Source organism: Schistocerca gregaria, chromosome X (genome assembly GCF_023897955.1).
Source record: "Schistocerca gregaria isolate iqSchGreg1 chromosome X, iqSchGreg1.2, whole genome shotgun sequence".
Taxonomy (NCBI): Eukaryota; Metazoa; Arthropoda; class Insecta; order Orthoptera; family Acrididae; genus Schistocerca; species Schistocerca gregaria.
Window position 1 is genome coordinate 136,325,101 of NC_064931.1, and position 20,773 is coordinate 136,345,873.

At 37.7% G+C, this 20,773-nt stretch overlaps 1 protein-coding gene across 2 annotated transcripts in view; it reads right to left on the reverse strand.

Moving 5' to 3' along the window:
- The window catches only part of LOC126298575 (unconventional myosin-Va-like), a 150,193-nt gene that overhangs the window by 16,503 nt on the left and 112,917 nt on the right, over positions 1-20,773 (reverse strand). For both annotated transcript variants that reach the window (XM_049989945.1, XM_049989946.1), the window contains exon 10: positions 3,243-3,365. In XM_049989945.1, coding sequence (XP_049845902.1) covers positions 3,243-3,365 — 123 coding nt within the window. The remainder of the gene's footprint in view (positions 1-3,242; positions 3,366-20,773) is intronic.

The window sequence follows — 20,773 nt, forward strand, 5'->3', positions numbered from 1 at the left end:
CCTGGTGCCATTTCCTTAAGGGGTACAGTCATTCACCATATGTTTCAACTGCTGACAATTAATTGAACCCTATGCTTTTGAATTTGCCACCTCTTGACACTGCACAAAACAGGTTTCCCCAAAATAGGTAAAGTGAGCCCCACTAGCTTATTTCCAGTTTCAGTGAGAGACAGCACCATGAATTTGTTGGTTAGAGGGTTCAGTATAACACCCTGAGGCCTCTCTGGTTCCCATGCACCCCATGTAGGACACCTAGACCTACCACTGAAATGCCAGTCTCAGTCAAGTGGATGAGTAATGACAGAGCCCTTACTTCCTGCTCAGGAGGCAGGATTCACAGGAAAGGATAGTACTCGGGATACCTTTGCTACTGGTATCACGTGTACATGACATCTCAGGTGCTCTTTTCAGTACACTGATTCACAGCAGCTGCCAATCATTTGACAGTCATCAGGGCATTTCCAGTTGCTTACATATGCCAACCAACTCATCCCATATTTGGAAACATGATTCTATTGCTTTTTTTGTGCAATGCACCATGGTGATTGTGTTTCTGAGGTATACATCTCAGCAGACTCCTAAGATTTTAGTTTAAGGTGTCTCTTATTTCCATAAGCTGATTTTGATAAATTAAATCCTTTGTCTTTCTCCAAGCTATGTTTAAGTTACCTATGAAAACCCCATGAAATTTTGTCTTGTACGTTTGGAGATTAGTATGCTCAAACAGACAGACAAACAGACAGATAGGCACAGCCTTTAAAAATACTCTTATTGTTTTCTGTCACACTCCCTAATCTGAAATCAGTTTTTGGCATATTTTTTGAACTGTGTAAAGTTTACAGTTTTATTATTTGATTTGGTAGAGATTACTCACATTATATGTTTTTATCATAGCCCTACTATGTGCTATGTAAGTAATCCTTCACTGTGCACAATGTATTGCTTAACATGTACCTTTTTAACTGTCTATATAACAAATTTTGTTTTACTAATGACTGTAATCTTCTTGGGCAATTTGTAGTGAAATTTTAATACTTGGTACAAAATGCTGTTTTGAGTTTTATGTTTATTCCTTTTGGTAAACTTAAGATCAGTCTTGATCTTTTTCCACAGTCATGGACAGAGCTGTCTGTACAGTAACTGTCAATGTTACTTTCATGTGCCCAAGTGATTGGTAAATATACTCACATGTTGCAGTTAAAATCCCCAGTTTTTTGAACAGATCTTTAAAATGAGCTCAACTACTATTTTTTGTTATTTCTCTTACAGTCCTTTCCTGCAGTTTGAAAACTGTAATCATATTTTCTGCATTTGTTTTCCAAAGAAGAATTTCCGAAGTAAGAAATGAGTGCACATACAAGTAGAACTTAATTCAAAGATAATAGCTGCTACTCATTGATGAGAGATGTTTAGGCCGGGCGGAGTGGCCGTGGGGTTCTAGGCACTACAGTCTGGAACCGAGCGACCGCTACGGTCGCAGGTTCAAATCCTGCCTCGGGCATGGATATGTGTGATGTCCTTAGGTTAGTTAGGTTTAATTAGTTCTAAGTTCTAGGCGACTGATGACCTCAGAAGTTAAGTCGCATAGTGCTCAGACCCATTTGAACCATTTAGAGATGTTTAAGGGGATAACATGCTGATAAGACATTCTGTTTGCAAATACCATGACAATGAATCTGGCTAAAGAAGTAAGAGTTACTACAAGATTAATTTATACTAGTCTGATGCTCATCACCATACAAGTGCCTGAAGTTTCATCTTCTGACAATGAGAAGAACAGATTTGGTTAGCCATGGAAGTCCCATGTCTCTATTACAAGTGAACACAAATTGATTAATTAATGTGGGTGCAAGCCTGCAGCATTCTGTGTATCACAAAGTATTTTACTCTACTAATAAGTACCACATAAAAATTATTGTACATGCCTTCATGCAGTGGACTATAAGCAGAAAGAAAGTGAGGCACCCAAAGATCTAACAGTCCAGCTTAAAAGAAAAATACTTCCTTTGCCATTTGTGAGGAAATTTCTCTTTTTGTTGAAGTGAAAAGAGTAGTAATGTAATGTCATAAAGATTTAAAATACATATCAGAGCTAACATTCCTAGCACACATAAAAACATGTATGAACAGTTTAAATTTCACTGCAGGGAAGGGAGCATTAAATAACTGACAGGAACAACAAAGTCACAGCATTCATGGAAAAATTACATTTGATGCGCAACTGAGGAACAGAAATTTAACATTTCCTGGCCATCTAACATCTTTACCTACAGGTACCAGTTTTGGTGTTTACCTAGCCAACATAAAAGAGCCCATCATTTCTTTTGAAAAAGGACTCCAAAAGTTCAGTGTTTTGGAAATGGAAGTGAAATTATTAAGAAATCCTTTCCCAGTTTCATTCTATGATTTGTCACCATTAACCAAGTCAGGAATGCTAGATTCATAGAATTTAACTTTGCTGACAGTAAGATACTACAGCACACTAACTTCATGATGGTGATATCTTTCTTTATAGCAAAAAGTTCCACAATCTGCACAATATTATTGCAATGACAATGTGTGTACTTGGGTCTACATACTGATATAGTCAACTTTTCTAAACCATAACAAGAATAAAAAGCAAAGAAAGGATTTTTCTTTAGGAGGTTACAATGAAGAGAATCCTCCACATTAATACTGCAAACATTTTGATTCCTGATACTGCCACTCTTGGTCTGAAAAAAACATAAAATTTCAGAAGCCAATAAACATATTAAATACTATTAATAGAGTCATTAATTTTATATTTTTCCTTTCCTTTGTGTCTGACACAAATCATTGCATTCTATATATGCTATTTGGAATTATGTAATGTGCACCATCTATACTCATTAGATTACAAGGCATTGCTGTGCAGGCTCAATTCATTCCTCACTAAGGGCAACATTGCAGGGAGCACTCTACAAATCATCAGGAGTGCACAAATTGAAACAGGTTGTTCTATCTACAGAGAATTATGCCATGCTCTGATGTATAAAATAGTAATTACTTCAATTGAAACACAACTGTCGCTCATGGGTCTTTACAAATATGTTCCTTTCTGAGCAATATCATATTTAAACCAATTTTGAACATGAATGAAAGTATTAATTAAATAATAAACATGATAATGGGAAATCTGGAAGTAATATGCAGAATTTAATAAACCAATGACAACTGAAACCAATTTAAAACAGTGATACAATTAACATTTGAATACATACCTGAACCACTGAAAGCTTATCGCACATATCACATATATTCTGAACATTCTCATCCAGGTTATGAGTGTCTAGCAAGTGGGAAGCCTGAATTATGGGCTGTAAAGTTTCTGGCTCCATGGAATCCTGGAACAAATAGTAAACTAATCATACTACTATATAAATCACAATAAAAGTATGAAATTTTGTTTTTTTCCAAATATTTTGTTTCTGCAGACCATGCAGTAAAATTAAAAATACAAATTAATTTCCAGTATGCCTTGAGTAACTGTAAAACAAAAGCAAAGTGTAATTTTTGAATGCTAAAGCTTACATTATGTTTACAAGTAAAGATTAGAAAGTTACATAACTATGACAACGATGCATAAAACAATATGATGAAATGAGAAACCTTATGCCTACAGATTACAAAGTATAAAATATAGTAAAGTAAATATGAAAATGTCATATAACCCAGAGAGTTAAATATAAGCAGTTAACACTAAAAGAGAATGTACAGCTTAATGTTCAGTTTATATGATACTACATCTTATTTCATTTTAAGGAAGTTTCTCACTGTGTTTCATAAACTCTTTCAAACTGTAAAATTACATGGCTAAAAGCAGTTGCCTCAGAAGCTCTTTAAATGTAGATTTGTTGGCTATTTCACATTTAATCTCTGGAGGAAGAGCATTATTTATTTATTTATTTATTTCATGTGATCTGATGGTACACAGTGTGTTGCAGATGTCGGAAAATATCAGTTAACATTGTTAACATATATCAACATAGGCCTATAGTATCATATTGCTCAATGAAACTTCCTGGCAGATTAAAACTGTGTGCCCGAGCGAGACTCAAACTCGGGACCTTTGTCTTTCGCGGGCAAGTGCTCTACCATCTGAGCTACCGAAGCAGGACTCACGCCCGGTACTCACAGCTTCACTTCTGCCGATATCTCGTCTCCTACCTTCCAGACTTTACAGAAGCTCTCCTGTGAACCTGCAGAACCAGCACTCCTGAAAGAAAGGATACTGCAGAGACATGGCTTAGCCACAGCCTGGGGGATGTTTCCAGAATGATACTTTCACTCTGCAGCGGAGTGTGCACTGATATGAAACTTCCTGGCAGATTAGAACTGTGTGCCTGACCAAGACTTGAACTCAGGACCTTTGCTTTTCATGGGCAAGTGCTCTACCATCTGAGCTACCGAAGCATGACTCATGCCCGGTACTCAGAGCTTTACTTCTGCCAGTGGCTAAGCCATGTCTCCACAGTATCCTTTCTTTCAGGAGTGCTAGTTCTGCAGGTTCGCAGGAGAGCATCTGTAAAGTTTGGAAGGTAGGAGACGAGATACTGGCAGAAGTAAAACTGTGAGTACCGGGTGTGAGTCGTGCTTCAGTAGCTCAGATGTTAGAGCACTTGCCCGCGAAAGGCAAAGGTCCCGAGTTTGAGTCTCGGTCGGGCACACAGTTTTAATCTGCCAGGAAGTTTCATATCAGCGCACACTCTGCTGCAGAGTGAAAATCTCATTCTCATATTGCTGAATGTTTTCAATTTAACACACATAGCAAGATTACTGTTCTAAGTGTTCATTTACAGAGTAAAAACAGTGACACAGCAAATATGACTTCATGGCATTGCTAAATTTTATGTTGTCTTTGATAGACTTAACACTAGTGGGAAGATTGTTGAACAGTTGGCGGCCCATGTGGAAAGGTCCCTTTTTACACAGTTGAGTGTTTGTACGTAAAACATGCAGATTTGCATTTTTCCTTGTGTTGTGTTCATGTATTTCATTATTTTTTATGACTCTGGTGTCAGTTGGCACTATGTGGTTTCTGAAACACCTAAAGTACCATTTTATGCAGCAGCTTATGGAAAATTGTTAAAAAATAGCTATTTACATTCCCATTTCCTTTTTAAATTTAATACTCTGTAACCAGTGTAGTCATAAAAGAATGGAACACTTGTGATAAAGTAAGAGTCAAAAAGATATAAATTGCAAAAGGTAGAAAATTTATGATGAGTATTTTTTAAACTTCAGTGAACAAAAACAGATGAACAGTTTTTATGTCACATGGTGTGCTTGACTACTGTTCAGAATAGTCTATGGGGATCAACAACAAAAATCTACAGTTGCTGAAAAAGTAAATAAATAAAATAAACAATTTGGTTCCCACAAATGAAGGTTTCTCTCCTACAGAATTCTTACTATTCCTTGCAGGAATACTTCGGCCCAAGTCATTGTGCGATTAAACCACTGACATTAATAAATGATGGGAAAATGCTGTTCATATATGAGTATTTTGGTAACGTTGGTCATAGTACAATCATTTGTGCTCACTGAAATGAATAGCTACAGATGACACTGATATATCGATATATTATAAATATCAGTATAGTGTCAAAATAATACAGATATTCATACATAGATTTTAATTGTTGATGTATTTTCTCAATATCCTGGGCTTTAATAATTATATTTGCTATGTATTTCTATTGGACCTGCATGTAACTAATCATTCTTTTCAGACGTCCCTGGTAAATGAACTCAGTAAATGATGATTCACTGGTACTGCTAATACCACATTGCTATGACACTTAACAAAGAACATTAGATATATTATGAAATTCATAAAACATCCAGTAAATACCAGCAATCCTTTGAAAAGCGCAAACTATGTACAGTGCCATGAATGGTGTGATTCAGCACATTGTTGCATACTCATGGTTTTATCATCCTTCATCCACTTTCCATTGATATTCACAGCTTTCCATAGGTACACATGAACAGCTGAACAGCTGAACAGCTTCCCAGTTTCTGAGATACTCATTGCCAGGCACAGGCCATAACAACCTGTCCTGTTTCAATGTTTATTATGTGAGTAGATTTCCCCCATTTGCAACCAGTATCTGTGCTATAATGATTTTCTATTCATCTGTGTTCCACTTATGTACTTTCCTTCCATGTCATATGCCTGCTATGTCACAAGAGATCATTTAATGTCATGGTAGGTAGGGTCATAATGTTTTGGTTAATAAGCATATACATGACATGCTAAGGAGCAACCTTCTCATATCCACAGTCATACAATGGTGTTGTTAATCCTTTCCTGGGTCACAAGATATGTGGTATGCCCTATAAATAAATGTATGATACCTCTGATTGACTGAAAGTATTTTCATTTCAATCTTTCTTTAATATGTGAAACACACTATATGCCCTGCTTCTGTTGTCAAAGTATTCTACTCATTCTGCCAAATGTCTAACATTTTCTGTTGAACCTCCCTTTATTTGTAAACTTAAAGTACATTTCCAGCATAATTCTAATTTATTGAAGCTATTTTGTAAGTTTAACTGAATATACTGACAGTGGCAGTCATTCAGGAAAGTAATTGCTTTCTGATATTATTTTCATGTTTTCTCAAGCATTATTATTTATTTGATCACAAATCAGGTTTTAGCTTCTTAGATCATTATAACTTAGGTTACTAACTGTCAGAACTGCAGATAAAATGATGACTGAGGGTGTCACTATTGTAACATTAAGCAAAAACTAACCTTAATTTAAGAAAATGGGAAAGGAAATTATGTTTGTTCATTTACAAGTAAGCTGGCATTCTGTGACATATGTTTATTGATTTAAACCATTTTTAGTAGTATTATCTTCTTGCTAGCAACACTGTATGCCATATGCATGGTTTTCTCTTAAAAATTGTTATGCAAAGTTCGAATATGTCTTTGCTAGTCTCCACATTCTCTCTTGTTTCAACAGCCAAATTGCCACAGATGTGCTTGACTGACCAACTTATACTTTTCCACTGTACTTGGAGGTGATTTTGTAGAAATCACTCTGGACTAAAGATTTCACAGTATATTTAATAATAATTTAGATACATTGTTATTGTAGAAAACAGATCTGCAGTTATGAGATCAACATTTTTGCAAGGCTATTTGAAATTTTGTCAGTGTATGGGATAGTGCTCTAGCTATTGTAACTACTGACTAGTTCCTGGTGGCCACTGTACACCAGTGGTTTAATTATAAGCATTTTCATTTTTTTCATAATGTTGTCATTCAGGTCATAACGATAGCAGTTACTGAATTTAGTAAGCTGCATTTGGTTTGAAAAGCATATTTGGATAATGGAAAAAATATGAGTCTACATACAAGAGAATTGAAAACTGCTGGTGTGTGACTGTGGATGCTGCCATCTTGCATGGACCAAGCAGAAGTATCCATTTTTCTGTAAATGCTGAGTAGACATTAAACTCATGTTAAAGGAAAGGTTTGAAAAGTGTTGCTGCTGGTACTTATGGTGTCTCGTGTGGTGAAATTAATGGGTTTATCATGTTTAAGAAAGAACTGATGTTGAACAATGTCATGGCTAACAAACCCACCAAATCAAACACTTCTGTAATCCTTCTGAATTTTAGCAATTGCATGAAAATCCAGATGCAGCTTTTGACAATTAAATAAAACCACTATAACCCCATCCATATATTTTGTCTCAGAAACCAACAACCAGATGTATATAATTGTGAATCCCATGGCTCCCTTCCTCCCCTTCATGAACCATGGACCTTGCCGTTGGTGGGGAGGCTTGCATGCCTCAGCGATACAGATAGCCGTACCGTAGGTGCAACCACAACAGAGGGGTATCTGTTGAGAGGCCAGACAAATGTGTGGTTCCTGAAGAGGGGCAGCAGCCTTTTCAGTAGTTGCAAGGGCAACAGTCCAGATGATTGACTGATCTGGCCTTGTAACACTAACCAAAACGGCCTTGCTGTGCTGGTACTGCGAACGGCTGAAAGCAAGGGGAAACTACAGCCGTAATTTTTCCAGAGGGCATGCAGCTTTACTGTATGATGATGGCGTCCTCTTGGGTAAAATATTCCGGAGGTAAAATAGTCCCCCATTCGGATCTCCGGGCGGGGACTACTCAAGAGGATGTCGTTATCAGGAGAAAGAAAACTGGCGTTCTACGGATTGGAGTGTGGAATGTCAGATCACTTAATCAGGAAGGTAGGTTAGAAAATTTAAAAAGGGAAATGAATAGGTTAAAGTTAGATATAGTGGGAATTAGTGAAGCTCACTGGCACGAGGAACAAGACTTCTGGTCAGGTGACTACAGGGTTATAAACACACAATAAAATAGGGGTAAAGCAGGAGTAGGTTTAATAATGAATAGGAAAATAGGAATGGGGGTAAGCTGCTACAAACAGCACAGCGAACGCATTATTTTGGCCAAGATAGATACGAAGCCCACACCTACTACAGTAGTACAAGTTTATATGCCAACTAGCTCTGCAGATGATGAAGAAATTGAAGAAATGTATGATGAAATAAAAGAAATTATTCACATAGTGAAGGGTGATTAAAATTTAATAGTCATGGGTGACTGAAATTCAGTAGTAGGAATAGGGAGAGAAGGAAATGTAGTAGGTGAATATGGATTGGGGGAGAGAAATGAAAGAGGAAGCCGCCTGGTAGAATTTTACACAGAGCACAACTTAATCATAGCTAACACTTGGTTTAAGAATCATGAAAGAAGGTTGTATACATGGAAGAACCCCGGAGATACTAAAAGGTATCAGATAGATTATATAATGGTAAGACAGAGATTTAGGAACCAGATTTTAAACTGTAAGACATTTCCAGGGGCATATGTGGACTCTGACCACAATCTATTGGTTATGAACTGTAGATTAAAACTAAAGAACCTGCAAAAAGGTGGGAATTTAAAGAGATGGGACCTGGATAAACTGAAAGAACGAGAGGTTTTACAGAGTTTCAGGGAGAGCATTAAGGAACAATTGACAGTAATGGGGGAAAGAAATACAGTAGAAGAAGAATGGGTAGCTTTGAGGGATGAAGTAGTGAAGGCAGCAGAGGATCAAGTAGGTAAAAAGACGAGGGCTAGTAGAAATCCTTGGGTAACAGAAGAAATATTGAATTTAATTGATGAAAGGAGAAAATATAAAAATGCAGTAAATGAAGCAGGCAAAAAGGAATACAAACGTCTCAAAAATGAGATCGACAGGAAGTGCAAAATGGCTAAGCAGGGATGGCTAGAGGACAAATGTAAGGATGTAGAGGCTTATCTCACTAGGGGTAAGATAGATAATGCCTACAGGAAAATTAAAGAGACCTTTGGAGATAAGAGAACCACTTGTATGAACATCAAGAGCTCAGATGGAAACCCAGTTCTAAGCAAAGAAGGGAAAGCAGAAAGGTGGAAGGAGTGTATAGAGGGTCTATACAAGGGCGATGTACTTGAGGACAATATTATGGAAATGGAAGAGGATGTAGATGAAGATGAAATGGGAGATACGATACTGGGTGAAGAGTTTGACAGAGCACTGAAAGACCTGAGTCGAAACAAGGCCCTCGGAGTAGATAACATTCCATTGGAACTACTGACGGCCTTGGGAGAGCCAGTCCTGAAAAAACTCTACCATCTGGTGAGCAAGATGTATGAGACAGGCGAAATACCCTCAGACTTCAAGAAGAATATAATAATTCCAATCCCAAAGAAATCAGGTGTTGACAGTTTAATAAGTCACAGCTGCAAAATACTAACACGAATTCTTTACAGACGAATGGAAAAACTAGTAGAAGCCGACCTCGGGGATGATCAGTTTGGATTCCGTAGAAATGTTGGAACACGTGAGGCAATACTGACCTTACGACTTATCTTAGAAGAAAGATTAAGGAAGTGCAAACCTACGTTTCTAGCATTTGTAGACTTAGAGAAAGCTTTTGACAATGTTGACTGGAATACTCTCTTTCAAATTCTAAAGATGGCAGGGGTAAAATACAGAAAGCGAAAGGCTATTTACAGTTTGTACAGAAACCAGATGGCAGTTGAGTCGAGGGACATGAACGGGAACCAGTGGTTGGGAAGGGAGTAAGACAGGGTTGTAGCCTCTCCCTGATGTTATTCAATCTGTATATTGAGCAATCAGTAAAGGAAACAAAAGAAAAATACGGAGTACGTATCAAAATCCATGGAGAAGAAATAAAAACCTTGTGGTTCGCCGATGACATTGTAATTCTGTCAGACAGCAAAGGACTTAGAAGAGCTGCTGAATGGAGTGCATAGTGTCTTGAAAGGAGGATATAAGATGAACATCAACAAAATCAAAACGGGGATAATGGAATGTAGTCGAATTAAGTCGGGTGATGCTGAAGGAATGAGGTTAGAAAATGAGACACTTAAAGTAGTAAAGGAGTTTTGCTATTTGGGGAGCAAAATAACTGATTATGGTCGAAGTAGAGATGATATAAAATGTAGACTGGCAATGGCAAGGAAAGCGTTTCTGAAGAAGAGAAATTTGTTAACATCGAGTATAGATTTAAGTGTCAGGAAGTCATTTCTGAAAGTATTTGTATGGAGTGTAGCCATGTATGGAAGGAAACATGGACGATAAATAGTTTGGACAAGAAGAGAATAGAAGCTTTCGAAATGTGGTGCTACAGAAGAATGCTGAAGATTAGATGGGTAGATCACATAACTAATGAGGAGGTACTGAATAGGATTGGGGAGAAGAGAAGTTTGTGGCACAACTTGACGAGAAGAAGGGATCGGTTGGTAGGACATGTTCTGAGGCATCATGGGATCACCAATTTAGTATTAGAGGGCAGCGTGGAGGGTAAAAATCGTAGAGGGAGACCAAGAGATGATTACAGTAAGCAGATTCAAAAGGATGTAGGTTGCAGTAGGTACTGGGAGATGAAGAAGCTTTCACAGGATAGAGTGGCATGGAGAGCTGCATCAAACCAGTCTCAGGACTGAAGACCACAACAACAACAACATGGTTCCTTGATTTCTTTGCATATCTACATAACAGACCTATGTCTTCCAGTACAAGTTCTCTAGACCTTGACATTTACTAGGGATGAACAAAGCTACATAAAAAAGAAAATAAAACTCATTCTTACATTTCATACAAGATTTCATGACTCTTGTGAATAAAACTGAAGATATATTGGATTTAACTAGTTTTGCTAGACATAATACAAATATTTCCACTGATCACTGTAAAGACATTTTAAAAAGTCTATTGCAGTAATCTATGCTAAATACATAGTATTACACAATATAATCAATGCTACTCAAACATGTGTAGAATAGAATTATTTCCAAATTGATAACAGTTATTATGGACCAACTTATGGCCTAGCTATGGATTTCCTTTCTTAGTCTTACACAATCTGAAATTTTTCATAAACAAATTGAACAAGCTGTCTTATTGAAAGAACCACTGACTGCCTAAATAAAATTAATAAATTGAAACATTTTGCATCACACTGAAGTTTTACTGCACAACAATTAAAAATGTAGTAATCAATAAACTTCTTTTCCTTTGAATATTTAGTATGTATGTTGTTTGGAGGGTGGGAATTGCAAACAAGAAAAAAGTTTCAAGTGTAAATAAAGTCTGTTGGACATTGCTAAGTGCTCTTATTCTCGAATACTGGATGAATATATACAGTTTCCAACTGTAATACTTATATCATTGTGTTAAACTGTTAATACAAGATACTCCTCCCTGACGAAGGAACAAAGTTCCGAAAGCTAGGATACATAAATTGTCTGTTGTTTTGTGTATCTATCAGCTGTACTGAGCTGAGGTAAGTACTGGGCAGCCCCTGTATCTCTTTGTTAGTATTTGATACTCTTAATGAGTATATTATGATAGTACAATTTTTGAATTCAGTCAGTTACTATTTGAAACAGAAAAAAATTTTTGTTACCCCTGGATGTCATTAGATAGACAACCAGTAAGAGACCCTGGTTGACCAGGTGATGGGGTGGCCAGGTGACCATTTTAGCTATTTAGTTACATAGATTACTTTTTCAGATGTAACAATTTGCATATGATAAAAAATGTAATATTTGCTTTTGTTAACTCTCTGTATCATCATTTTGTGTATCTTTTGTATGTGTGTAATGTAAGTGAATGTATGTGTGAATGATGCAAGTGGCACATCATTATATTTAAGGTTGGAACATTCAGTTATCACTTGATAATGACCTAGGAAGCCAGAAAATGGTTTGTGATTAGATAAAGAATACAAGGGTCCAGGAAAATCATTCTTTCTTCTCTCTGCAAATAGAAGTTTGTCTGTTTAGTCTGTCAGTTCCAGCACAGACATTTTATCTTTTAGTTTCCTCAGTAATGGATCCAAATTTATATCCCAAAATATGGGCCTGAAAAAGGAACCATGTGAAACATCTTTGAGTTACTGTTATGCTGATTATATAGTGTCTCCAAGCATACACTTGGAGATGAAGTACAAGTGAGGGGCACCACAAGTCATCAAAGGCAAAAGGAGTGTCCTCCATGATTTGAATCACATATTTACAGGATGTAGAGTGACAACTTTCAACCACCGATATGACTGCATCTTCCATTAATCTCCCTTTCTGAAAGCCAAACTGCAACTCTTTGACTGGCTATCCTAAAGTGAAATACAGTTGTACCAATATGTTGACTCACAAGCTCATGTTTCTCAAGTCTGAATTATCTATGTGTTGGTGGCTTCTTGTGTTGGAATTGTTGGTCTACTTATAATCTTTGTCATTGTGTCTAGTTAAATGCATGTGAAATTTTGAAGGTTTATGCTTCTGCCCCCTCCCCCTTTTCCCCTCCTAGTTAACCTTCCTGTAGAGTATGTTGTGGAGCATCCAAATATTTATTACTGAGCAAATGAGATTTCACACTGGCAATGTGAGTCTAAAAGCATAAAGTACTTAGTACATAACCCTCACAACAGTGAAATTAGCCACCAGACACTGCTTCCAAATCTGTTGTGCATCAAGTATTATTTATCATTGAGACATGCCTAATTCCCATGTGACAAGTGTTGATTTTTTTTAAATTGGTAAAGCTACTGTATTCACATTCAAAGAGTGCAGTATTTATCAGTTTAACTTGTTTTAATTTAATTCATCACCAGATAATTAACAATACAACTTTTAATTTTCACTTCATATTCACTGCCACTGATGAAAAAACTGAAATGATCATATGGCATCGTTGGCCGGGATGTCCCAGTCAGGTTCAGCTGCCAAGTGCAAGTCTTACTTCAATTGGTGCCACATTGGGTGACTTGTGGCTGGTGATGAGGATGAAAGGATGAAGACAACACAACACTCAGTCCCCGAGTGGAGAAAATCTCCAACCCAGCCAGGAATCAATCCCAGGACAAGTGCATGGGAGGCAAGCATGTTACCACCCAGCTGAGCAGATGGACCACTGCCACTAATAAATCTTCATGTTAATGCCAAAGAGAGTCATCAAACGTTTTAGTAAACAAAATTCGTAAAACAAAAACTATATGAGATACAAATACTAAGTTTTTTGGCTACTAAAATTATTTTCTCAAAGCTTAATATAAATTCTTTTAAATTCTTTTCTTGAAACCATGTTTATACAGATTTTGTCACACAATGATGTTTTCAGAAGTTAGTTCTGTGCAAGATAACTGCATGAAGGAACTAGTAGATTGCAACCAAACTGCAGCAATAATAAGCTTAAAATAATTTAACTTAATATGGATGAAACCTTTTAAATGGCAGTGCCAACAGTTGAACAAAAACAGTCACTGACCTCATCACTGAGTGGCACTTCAGTTGCATTGACACTTTGTCATAAGTAGGGGCCTATGCATACCAGAAATCATACTCTCATAAAGGGTAAGCAAACATTAGTATTCAGGGTTAATGGGGAAGATGGAAGATGGTTGTAAATTCATGTTATATAAGTAACTGTCATAAGAAATCACATGAAGCACATAGCAAAAGTAACAAACAATTAATAAAACAAACTTTACTACATTAAGTTTCTTTAAACTCCTGCACTGACTTATTTATGTGTACACATTGTGATTGAATGGGTCAGTGGTACAGTCGAGTGTACAAGCTGATTCCTTAACTTTATTAGAACCCAATGCATAGGCTGTGAGAATCACAATATTCATAATTACTGTTAACACTTTGCCATCTGGTGACACCACAGTGGTGTCACGCATGAAATAGTGCTCAACGGCTGGTGACACCACAGTGGATGCAACAAGGTGCATGACATGTGTCAGATAGACAGGTTGATTATAATTAAAAGTTAAACTTTCAAACCATTGTAGAAATAACACCACTGGTCAGAATGATGACAAATTGCAACAGAATATTACTGGAGAAGGGGGAGAAACATATGGCAGAAGAAAAATAAAGAGTTACAAAATGTAGCAATAGATGTCACTGTAAGCATCATAATTTAATAGTGGCCAACTGCAAATGACAAATGAATCATACAACAATGCCTCCTAAGGTGTATGTTTGACATTAAACAAACTGTACTACTCAGTGTGCATGGGTGTACAGCTTTGATACTGTTAATTACCTAAGCCCATCCACCATGGCAAGGTCATATCACATGGGGTGGTAAAAATAGAGTTTTAATTGTCCTGAGGCCAAAAACTGCATAAAAAGCGTTGACTACATCAGTTCTTAATTGTACTAAGTCGAAAAACTGCATAAAAAACATGAATCACATCAGTTTTAAATTGTACTGTGGCCAAAAACTGTATAAAAAGTATCAATCAAAATCAAATCAGATTATTAATTTCCAGAATGTATTGCACAATGCCTGCCTTCAGTGCAGCTAAGTCTGCAATTGGATCACTGAACACAACATCTTTCAGACAGCCCCACAGCCAGAAGCCACATAGATTAAGATCACCTGTAGGAAGATCAGGAGATTTGGACATCCAGGCTGTAGGGAAATGGCAGATGATAATTCTAGCATTTCCAAAATGTCGCTTCAGCAGCTGCTGAACTGGATTTGCAATGTGAGGTGTGGGCCATCTTGCACAAGAATGATCCCATCCACACATCCATTCTGTTGGAGAGCTGGAATGACATGGTTGTGCAAAAGACACTCGTGACGGTACAGGCAACAGGACTGGAAGCACCTGTCTCTTCGAAAAAATATTGCCCTATGATAAATGATGCTGTAAACCTGCACCACAAAGTGACCTCTTCAGGATGAAGTGGTACTGATTGATTTGTGTGTGTATTTTCCATTGCCCATATTTGACAATTCTGTGTATTGACATTTCCTGTCAGATGGAAGTGGGGTTCATCTGTCCACAGGCAATCATTGTCCACTTCCATGCGAGCACGAAATTATAAAGCAAAGGTCTCTCTTGCTGGTAGGTCAACATGAAGCAACTCGTGCACATGGGTAACTTTGAATGGATACCAAAGAAGGATGGTATGTAGGATTTTACGCACCGTGCTCACGAGTATGTCCAATGTTCGGGCAATTCTCCATGCATTACACGTTTGCACAACACCACTCATCTCCTCCTGCGTTGCTGTGGCCACTGCTTTCACTGACATCAAATCAATTTGTTTCCTCCCTCTACCAGGTGGCACACCAAAAAACCTGTCTCTTTGAATTTCTGAATCATTTTCTCCATACCCATGGCAGTCATCAGACCAACACCTTTTTTTGAACCCTTCAGTGTCCAGAACTTCTACAGAGTGACATGTACACAGTCATTATTCTTGTGATACAGTTTTACAAGCAGAGTGCAATCATGCATTGAGACAGTTATGGCAAACACTGCAGATGTCAAAGGAGGAAAATCCGTGTACCCGGTGTACTTATACCAAATGACAGGTGTTTTCATTTATGCATTCTGATACATACAGTGTCATCAATTGGTCAATTTTCACACTCCTTTTTCCATCTGCCATACGTTTCCCCACTTCTCTGATAATATTCTGTTGCAATTTGATGTCATTCTGACCAGTGGTGTTATCTCTACAGTGTTTTGAAAGTTTAACTTTAATTACAATCACTCTGTATGTCCCAGCCACTTGCACATCTAATAGTTTAACATGTTTGTAAACATATGGCACCGGTCATTACTGCATAATGTGGTCTAAACAAATTGCCTGTTTTCCTTGCATAATAGCTCAAACTAAACTGCCTCATGCATGGTTGAAAGTAATGCCAATTCCACCTCACCTCTGATTTGTGCACTGATGCCTCTGATAATCACATCCATTGGTCTCACCAACATTTTCTCTTAAGACAACATTGTACAGATACTATTCATGAACATTTCAAGGTCTTCCCCTTGTCTCTGTAGACAATTTGTTGTACTATCTTATGTACCTCATGTCTAAATAACTCTATGGCAACACCCTTGCCAGAACATCAAACCTTTCTGCACTTTTCATTGTATCCACAGATTCTACATAGGCATGCATTTCTCCTGATAACTTCAGGCATGCCTCATTTAACTGAAAGTCATCTATTCATGAACAAATTCAAGCAATGTCATAAACATATTGGAAAAAGATGCCCACAGTTTACCCATGAGAACAGAAATAAAATTAACTGCAGGTCATCAGAAAGTCATTTGGCAGAGCTCCACAATTTGCAGTGGTTGGGGAGACCATCCACGGCTGTCACACCTGACACATTGCAGTGAGCTGATGTTGTCATTCATGAGGACAGATGCATTACGACTTGGCAGTTGGTGCTGCATCTGTCAATCAGTAAAGGAAGTTCACACAGTGAAGCACTGGCTTCACCACCAGCGCAAGGATTGGCACTGACAGGGAATTCATGCCCTTGTTTTGCACTGGAGGAAGGCCATAGCACAGGATGGAGATTATGTGAAAAAATAGTGTGTGTAGATAAAACACCATTCTTTTGTCTGTGTAGTTCTCATTATGTTCAATAAAGAATTGTTGAAGAAAAAAAGTGGTGTATTAGGTTGGCATTGAGACAGCACAACTCAGGGCCCATTGGACTGTTGCAGCTGGCCAGCCAGTGCCAGCATAATTATCTTGTTGCTGTGTGCCAACACACAGGTAAGTCAGATAGTCAATTGCATTCACATCACATGCAAATCACATGCTGGGTCCTTGCCACTCCCATATCCTAGCCAAGCACCTGGGCTTGGCATCTAGAGTTATTACAGTATACCACTGTTTACATGCATTGCCCATTTCTTCCCCAGGATGACCCCTTCTAAGAGGTTTGGACAAGGAGAAGGTAGGTCCTGTTTGTGTGGCTGGTAGCCTGTCCTTGCGAACAGCACCAGAGGTAGATAGTGAAAGCCATTTGCTCTAGCTGAAGAGGGGCATACAAAAGAGCATCTACAATGCACACAGGCAGTTTCTTCAGTTGTTTCTCAATTCACTTTCACTAGAACTTTCTTTTGTAGGTTCCTTAAACACACTTGCATCTTTATGATTCTTCAATTCTTCATTGCCTGTTTCACTTGGGTGTAACACCATTGTCCTATCAGTTTTCTTAGGTTCAAAAACAACATCCTTACTCCAAATAATCCATTTTTTTCTGATACAATCCACACTCAACAGCCATCAATGCCATCAGAATAACCAACAGGGATTCCTGGTTTTCCTTTTGGATCCCGTTTATTTCGCATTTCCTTTGGAATATGAACAAAACATTTCACCCCAAAAATATGAAGTATATTTAGCTGTATTGTCTTTCCAGTGAATATCTCAAGGTGTTTTGCCATCCACACAGCTTGTACCAGTTCTGTTTAACACATAAAAAGCTGTGTTTACTGCTTCTGCCCACAAAAACTTAGGCAGGCCCTGAGCTAGCAACATGGTTCGAGCTAGTTCCACAACTGTTCTGTTGGTGCACTGAGCACATCCATTCTGTTCTGGAGTATAAGAATTTGTGATGATGAGTTGTATGCCATTTAATTTCATAAAATCTTTTTAACTACAGTATTATCAAATCCTCGTCCACCATCACACTGAAATGCTTTTGGTAGCTGACTACAAAAATTCTTCACAATGCTCACCATTTCTGCAATCTTCTCTGCAGTCTCAGACTTCTGCTTGAGAAAATACATCATGCATAATCTTGAAAAGTCACAAGTGAAGCAAAGAAAATATTCTGCTCCTCCCAACGATTTACACTCCATAGCTCCACACAGAGCAGCATGAATCACTTCTCCAGGTTGTGTGGCACGCTGCTGTCATAACTGAATACTGCAGCAATGCTGCTTCCCCTTAACACATGCCTCACAAAATTCTTCACAAAAGTCTTCAACTTCAACACCACACTGCTTCAAGAATTGTTGGACATGATGTTTGTTTTGATGACTCAAGTGCTCATGCTAAATTTGCAGAGAGTCCTTTGGCACAAGATTTACCTCCGGATCACAAGGCTGAATTTGTTTTGTCACTCAAACCAACATCTTCAATAAGTTGCCACTACATATGCTACACACTTTTACAATGCCATTGTTTTGGAACTCACACTTGTCTTTCGATGAATAAAACTCTAATCCCTTGTCCATAGCAGATGACACAGAAAAGAGATTTCGTCACCCTTCTGGAGTATACAAAACATTATCTATATGGCATAACTTCCATTTTCTATTGACAAAAACTTAAAAATAAATAGTCCCTTTTCCTAGTGCATTCATAGTCAAATCATTGCCCATGCATATCTGCAGTGGTGTTGCAAACTTAGTAAATTATGTATACCACTCAGTTTTCTTAGCCATGTGATTTGTCACTTCACAATCAGCAATCCATGAGTTCTTGTTCAATTCTGCACTTGTTGCTTCACCAATGAAAGCCTGGTCAGGCAAATGACTTATTTTGGTTGTGAATGGTTTTTTGTTTGTGTTTTTCATCTGAACATATTTTTTAAATATGGCCAAATCCACCACATCTGAAATATTTGAGCTTCTTTTCGTTTGTAGGCTTTTCGTACTTGTTTGATGAAGTAACATTCCTCATAGTGGTGCCCTCTGCATTTTTAATGTTTGCAACTACCTCATCTTGCACTACCTGTCATCAGAAGTTAACACGTCCATTAAATGTTTAAGTGTTTATTGATCTTCAGAACTTGCCCACCATGAGTGATGCAGACTTTCATAACTGTCAGGCAGTGTGTCAGGCAGTCGTACCATTAACAAGAACTCATCAGGTTTCACATTGAGTTGCTGCATTCGAAGAACCAAGTTTTCAAAATGAGTGAGATGTGTCACCATGTCATCGCCTGAACTCATGTAAAAATTGAAGAATTCTGCCTGAACAGAATGTGCAGCTTGCTTTGTTTTCTATTCAAACATGGAATGTAGCTTGTCCCATATATCTTATGAACTCTCACCTGGAACCAACAACATCATGACTTTTGCTTCTACAGTTCTAACAATAATCTGACTTGCTACATGATCAGCTTTGTCCCATGTTTTTAGCACAGCATTAAACATATATATTTGTGCCAATGTTGCATCCACTGGCAAAGCCGGTGGTTTTTCTATGTTGCCAATACACACTTCGTATGTGCCATCTGACACACGTAATAAATTTTGTACTGGAAACTTCCAAATACTCCAATTTTCAGCTCCACACAGCTTCTTTATACCATGAAAATCCATTGCAATCCGATAAAACAATTCAGATTTACAACTGCAAAAATTACATGAGAGAGACATGCAGCAATTGTTCATGTATATACAATACGAACCGTGCATAGCACACAACACATGCTAACATGTTTCTGACATCACGAAATGTAAAATTGCAATACCCAATTCCTTTCTTGAATCATGTACTGGGCCCATAACCTATTGCAGAAACTTCAAGAAAGAACAAAAGAGCACAACATAAAGCATACACACGATGTAGTTGCTATAACAAGACACATGTATTTTATTTTATGTCACCAACCAAACTGAGCGAGGTGGCGCAGTGGTTAGACACTGGACTCCCATTCGGGAGGACGGCGGTTCAATCCCACGTCTGGCCATCCTGATTTAGGTTTTCCGTGATTTCCCTAAATCACTCCAGGCAAATGCCGGGATGGTTCCTCTGAAAGGGCACGGCCAACTTCCTTCCCCATCCTTCCCTAATCCGATGAGACCGATGACCACGCTGTCTGGTCTCCTTCCCCAAGCAACCAATCACCAACCAAAGACATAGACATAGATAGTACACAGCAGAGAGATTAAAATAAACATTTCACTTCAACAAAATTCATCATAGGATATAGTTTTGTTTGCATTATTAAATTGTGAAGTTTACTTATTTAATTGAGAGGTTGCTGGTTCCCTTCTCAGGTTTGTTTCAGTACTGTTTTTAAATATTTGCTTCTGAAAGTAATTGTTGTTTCAGTGCTATTACTGTTATAGTAACTGTGTACCAATCAAAAGAGACATTTTTGTGCAGTCATCACCAGTTTTATGCAGATTTGCTCTTTAGTAAATGTTTTAAAAAATCCAAATGTAACCCAGATTAAATCAATCTCTCCACTCTTCCCCACTATAGTCCAGCTAGCTGTAAAATATTTAGATATATATTTCATCAGTCCACGTCTAAGTTCTTGCAGTTGAAATAGACAGGTTTTTATTTCATGAGGATTCACAAAACTCAGATCATCCACTTGGAGCCATACAAAAGAATCTAAATTATTTTTTAATTGTCTCATAAATTTCTGTTTGACTTTCCAACAGTAATTTTCAGAAATTG